Source organism: Helianthus annuus, chromosome 12 (assembly GCF_002127325.2).
Source record: "Helianthus annuus cultivar XRQ/B chromosome 12, HanXRQr2.0-SUNRISE, whole genome shotgun sequence".
Taxonomy (NCBI): domain Eukaryota; kingdom Viridiplantae; phylum Streptophyta; class Magnoliopsida; order Asterales; family Asteraceae; genus Helianthus; species Helianthus annuus.
The window spans coordinates 53035087-53041683 of record NC_035444.2 but is presented as its reverse complement, the minus strand read 5'-3'; the positions used below and the strand labels follow the sequence as shown (position 1 = coordinate 53041683).

The 6597-nt window shown below is 36.1% G+C and overlaps 1 protein-coding gene across 1 annotated transcript; it reads left to right on the top strand.

Moving 5' to 3' along the window:
* The first annotated feature begins 338 nt into the window (after positions 1-338).
* Positions 339-1343, top strand: LOC110892915. The gene has a single exon (XM_022140049.1). It carries the CDS (start codon positions 339-341, stop codon positions 1341-1343), a length of 1005 nt encoding a protein of 334 aa, XP_021995741.1.
* Positions 1344-6597: the final 5254 nt, after the last annotated feature.

Here is a 6597-nt window from a genome sequence, read left to right as displayed (position 1 = left end):
GCGACCTCCTGTGAATCAAGGAAAAAAGTTCTACGGAGCACTAATCAAGCTTGAAGTGGTGGCTCAGTTCAATAAATAAACATGTTTTGTAAGTCAGGGAATTTACTCGGGAAATTCCTCTAATGTAAATTACGGGGTTCATCCCAAGTGATGAAATAAAATAATCGGGCATTTTCAAGTTTAAAGATCCTGTTAAAATCTTCCGCTGCTAAATCAAAAAAAATATACCATGGGTTTTTCTGTCCCGCGGCTCCTGGACTGGGTAAAACCGGGACGGGGGCCATGATACTGATGATTCGGATGCTACCAAACGCGATCATTACGCTTGGAACTGTGTTATGTCTTGGTATGCTGAGAGTTGGGGTATTCCGATTAAAACTGATGATTCAGGTGTTGTGGTTTTAGATTATGATCGTGAAGAAAATGCTTTAACAGGGAAATCTGATGTTTTCTCTGATAAACTTGAAACACCTGTTTCAAGTGACTCAGAAATCAGTTCTGCTGATTCGGGCAACTATTCTAGTGTGGCTGAAACATCAACTGATACATCAGAAACTTTTAAACAAAATAAAGATGAGAAAGTTGATATGTTTAACTGTGTTAGTAAAGAAATTGATGAACAGGGATCATATGATGAACCTAACATTCAAGTTGCAGATTCTTGTACTTCAGATGATGAGCGTAGCGCTTCTAGGAATTTTGAGTGTGACAAACACTCAGAACCAAGTAGTGCAACGCCCGAAGAGAGTCAAATAGTTTATTCTTCATCTGAGAAACCAGAATCAGCTGATGCCAGAAACTCAGAAGTTGATGAAGCTGAAGAAGAGATATTCGTAGAAACCAATTCTGAGGAAATTTATGAGATCTCGGAGCCTGAAGAAAAGGGATCCACGATAATCAATTTAACAGTTGATTCAACTGATGAAGAAGAGATATCTGTAGAAACTAATTCTGCAGAACCTCCTGAGAACATAGTTTCTGAGGAAAAGGAATCTGTGGAAGTCAATTCAACAAATGATTCAACTCTCGATCCCAAAGGATCAGATTCGGAAGAAAGCACTTCAAATAAAGCAAAGTCTACTGAATCAGCTCCTTTAAAGAAAAGACGGTCACGTAAAAACAGAAGACCACGGAAAAAGAAAGTTCGAAAGGAAAACCCGACTCTCAAGCAAACTGAACCTAAGCTGAAGGGTAAAGCTGTCGATACTTGCTCTTGTGCTGATAACTGTAAGCAGGGTTCTTCAAAGACAAAACATACACACAAGCAGTCAGCATCAAAAGAAAAGAAAGGACTTGATCAGTTCCCTGGAATAACACAAGCAGAGCTAAATGTCTTTTTCTGAAAGAGACAAATCTGTTTTAATTGTGGAATTCCGGGGCACATTGCTAGAAATTGTGTTAATCGGCCTTTCGTGCCTCACTACTCTAGTAACACACATCATCAGAAGGCTATGCATTATCGATCGGACAGAAATTGATTTTCTCGAGCCAATCTGTAGGATCGTATACGGACCCAAACGAGTCGATCAGAAGAGTTTATCTCAATACGAAAGGCGGAAACAGTTGTATCACAAATCACTTTAACTGTCAATTTGATTGATATAATGACGTTTTACAGCGTGACGACACTTTGGTAGCACTTCGTTGCACAAACCGGAAAATTCTCTACTGATTTCGCTTGGAATGGCCTATATATAGGCATTGAGATTCCGCTTGAACATGACCATGTTCATTTCAAGCGGAATTAACATAACTGATTCAAGCGAAATCATCATGTCAACTCAAGCTGAATTAGAACATTTTTGATTTCGCTTGAAATGACCAGGTGTCATTTCAAGCGGAGTCACCTCTAATTCACACTTTCTTGTTTTTCGTGCCCTGGTCTAATTAGTTCTATACAAGACGAAGTCGACAGACGCATGCACCAACAGACTCCCCCTCGAATGTTGACGAGTCTTAAAGTGTCGAGTCTTCGCATCTTCAGTCTTTATCAGCCTTCGGGCTTCTCTTAGAAGTATCTTACACTGAAAAGCATCCTCAAATCTCTCTCTTTTCTTCTCTATCATCACTATCAAACTCCCTTCGAACAAATACTCTCCTTCTCGAATGTTGAATCTTTAAATTCATCAGCAACTTTCGTGTTCTACAGGCTTTCAGAAATAAAACCTGGCTCTTAGTATCCTCAGACTCCCCTTAAAATGCAAAACACATTTCAAGAAATTTGAAAACAAACTGTACAAACAAAGTTGACAACTGTTGTGAATTGCTTCAATTCTCTATTCACTCGGCATGAACAATCAGAACTCCCCCTCTCAACAAACTATTTTCTCAATTTGCTTTCAAAACACTTAAGTTTGTTTCAATCAAAATGATTTTTCCGGAAAATAACTTTTCTTGATTTCAAACCATTTGTAGGTTTGGGGATAAGATCATCACTTTGTTTCTTTCTTCTTTACACTAGAAGAACCCCATTTTAACCATTAGTAGAAAATCAAGTACAACTTAATGTCCCTGATTTACCACTTGTAAGAACAAACCTATGTACCACTTGAAGGAATAAAACATTTACACAAATTCATTTTACCAATAAAGATGCTGATTCATGCTTCACACTTACCAACCTGCGAACTCCGGCAAGTCAGGTTTTTCATTTAAACAATTTCACCTAAGCCTGACAGTCCTTGGGTGTTTTTGAATTCTTGTTCAACAATGGTTGAAAATTTGCATCATCCATTGTTAGACCAGAATTCTCATTTTTTTTACCTCAACACATGGCTCTTCTGGCTTTACCACACCAGATTCATCGCCTGAACGTGGCTTGTCTGACTTTGAAGAGTTAGATTCATCGCCAAAACGTGGCTCCTTTGTTTCCGAAGAAACAAATTCATCGCCAGGAAGTGAAAATTTCACTTTCTTTTGTTTGTTAATCTCTTGATTAACCCTTTTATCTTTTTTTAATACCCCGTTAGTCCTCAGATTTGTATCTGATGAATCCGTTTTGCTAGACTTGTCATTCTTTGGAGAACAAGACGATTTATCAAAACTTTTATCTGATTTTCCCGTTGTATCCGAGGACAAAATTCTTTCAAGATACTCTCTCACTTTCTTCCTCTTCTTCCTCAGTCTGTCTTTCTGCCCTTGTGAAAGTTTCACTTTCTGTTCGTGAACTTTCTATTCTTGAACTTTAGGTTCTTGAACTTTCTGTTCTTTGGGCTTGACATTGACTGATTTCTTTGCCACTTTCTGAGATTCAGCCCTCGATCTTTTCTTTGACCTCATTGGGCAATCTCTGGCAATGTGACCTTTGATTTGGCGTTCAAAGCATCTTCTCATCTCAAACTTCCAACTTTGGCAGTTAACAGCAATGTGTCCATGAACACCACAAGTGTAACACACTCTGTTATCGTACCATTCACCACTATCACACCAAACATTCAGATCATAGCATTGTCTGGCTTTGTGGTAATCATCACTCCTCCTGAAATCTGGATTTGGTTGTGAAGCACTGTGGTCAAACCTGCACCACTTTTTACCAACTTTTTTTGAGTTTTGAGCACTATGGACAAAATCATGATTGGATGATTGAACTGATGAGATTTTCTTCTTGTTTTGAACTTTTTCAAAATTTTTTGCACTTTGTTTTTGTTCTGCATTTCAAAGGTTTCTGTGATGAACATTCACCTTTTTCTGTAGAATGCAAATTAGTTTCTTGAAAATTTTCTTTTAACTTCAAAAATATTTTTCTTTTCTCAGCTTCATCATCAGTTTTCTCATCACAATCTTCAATTTTGACTTTGTCAAAATTTGTGATATTGTCACTTTTTGAAATAGAATTGATTGGTTTTGGACAAGGATGATTCAAAAACTCTGATGAAGTCACAAAACCTTTCAATTTCTTTTCAAGCTCATCAATTTTATTCCTTGAATTTTCAACTTCATTTTCAAGCTGAGATATTCGTTTAAGATGGGACTTGTGTCACACCCCAACCGATGGCGGAAACATCGGGATGAGACGAAGTGTGTAGATTGCTCAAAACGTCATAACACTATGTGACAATAATTAATTTAAATTCAAATTTCATTTCAAAACTAAATGTCATACATAATTCAAAAGGAAATAACAACTTTGTTTCATAACATAACATAACAAACGAAATGATAGATTAATCTAGGTGTGTATCTAGTCCACCCTAAACTTGTTTCATGAATCATCCATACTTCAATAATCAACCTGCAACATGTATTAAAATAGAGTTTCAATGCAAAAGCAAAGAGCGAGTATACAAGTTTGTTTACATAGCATAATAGAATAAAAACTCATATCCAACATGAACATAACAAAATAGTTTCAACGTGCTAGTTTACGTAGTCCAAGTGATAGCCCAAGTTTCCCAATGCGTTTAAAGTACCTAACCCAAAGTTTAACGGGAGGTTGTTATGTCTCCTCCTAACAATACCCCAAAGACTAACGGGGAGGTGCATTACTCCTATAGCGCTACTATTGTTAAGGCGGAACTACACACAAGAATTAAACGTTCACATTGCACAAAAAGTCTCAAGATTCACAAGTTTCATGTTTCATGTTTAAATGGATAGAGTAAGTTTCAAATAAGTTTTAAGTGTCGTGTGCGTTTAATATAGAATACATGTTGCACCCAACGTGTTAAAAGTAGAAATGGGTTCGAGTATACTCACGGTTTACAAGTGGTGACTTGAAGTTCCGAGAGCAAGTTTGTAGATGAGTTAGTTTGGAGCACCTTGTCCTTCTACACAAGGAAACGTAGGTGTGTGAGTTTGGCGTATACGGAAGATTATAGATTCGGAGTTTTTAAAATATAAAGAAAGTAACATAGGTGAAAATAATCATCTTGTACACATAACTCTTGTTCTTGACACTATTGAAACTCAAAAGAGTTGGTATGATTTCATGGATTCTAAGATCCATTAGAGTCGTAACAAGGGCATGGTCGTAGATGATGTAACGTCCACTTAACAAATAACTATTAAGTCATCATCAAGTCTTAGTTACTTAGATGTATACGTATAGAATAACTTAGATATTATATAGTTGTACAAGTCTTAAGATTCAAGCATGAGGTAGGAGATTAATGTCTCCATTTAGGTACCTCTTTGTGTCATAGAATACATACATGAGGTAGGAAGAACAAGCTTCCATTTAGGCACCTCTATTGTTCACCACTACACTAGTTGTTATAAACAACAAGGAGGGTCATGAACGTACAAGTATCAAGGTATTAACAACAACTAATCTATAGCAAAACATCAAGTAATGAGTGGATTCTTATGAAGGATAGCCCAAGCTAATCCAACCATCACACATTCAACAAGTTTCACACTTGAACATTACTTGTGGGTAAAACCCTAATTAAAAACAGAAAGTTTGTGAGGTTTTAACCTCTGATTTAGATGTCTCAACCATGTTTTTAAGCTTAACCAACCATAAGAGAGGTTGTAAGCATTAGGACATTGGTTTGAGATGTGTTTCACACAAGTTGGATGAAGTTTGCATAAGTTTGAAACAAAACAGAAAGTTTTTGGTCAATTTCAGAGCAATTCCAGGTCTGATTTCTCCAAGGAGAAGTCAAGGAATCAAACTACATGATTAACCAAGCAAGTAGGAAAAAGAATCAAGCAATTTCGTTAAGAAATGAGCAAGTTATACCACTTTTAGTGTAGGTGTATCAATCTGCCCGAAAATGCAGCTTTGAGCTTGAATTTGAGAGTGTTTTGGAGAGATTAGAGAGTGTTTGTAAAGTGTTTAGGACTTGGATTAGTGTGGTATTTATAGGAGAAGGTTTAGGTTAGGTTGTGGTTGAGTAATTAATGTTAAAACATGATTTAAAACTCAAAAACTCACCAAAAACCCGCCCAAAACAAGTCTGTCCGCGCTGGGCTGTGAATCAGGCCGTTTTAACGAGTTGTTATATATTTTACTGGGCTGATATTGATCAATGAGGAGTCCCAGCTCAGCTGGTTAATGCGTGAGTGTATGAGGGTACAGACCCGGGTTCGATTCCCATGGTCTGCATCCTTTTTATTTATTTATTTTTTTGTGTCTTATTATTATAAATTCCAGTTTTTAACAATTGCAATAATAGTCCCTGCACTTTATACTTTCAGGAATTGCATAATCGGTCCCTGAACTTTATTTAACTATGTTTATATAGTTTTAAAAGATTAACCTTGAAGTTTAAACTAACTAAGTTAGTTTATATTTACTAACTTTATAATTTAATGAGACTAACTAGATTATTAATAAAAATACACTTTTAAATAACAAAATTAATTAATTTAATTAATTTAAATGATGATCATAAATATAATGAATAATAGAAAATATTCTTTAAACGATTATTCGCTTCACAAAGCTTTCGACTTGCGAGAATTTGGATCCGAATCTCATAATAGTTTCAATTAGTTTAACGAGCTTAGAGCGTAACAACGAATCGAGAGTCTAGGATAATATATCGTTCAAACGTGAACATTGCACATAAGTCTAACACAAACATGAATAAAATAGCTTCGTTTTCATTATGATCAATAGTCTCGAATTACAAACGAAACGAAAGTAGGTTA

Coding starts and splice junctions, on each gene's coding strand:
- LOC110892915 (XM_022140049.1), top strand. CDS start 339: ATGTCTTGGTATGCTGAGAGTTGGGGTATTCCGATTAAAACTGATGAT.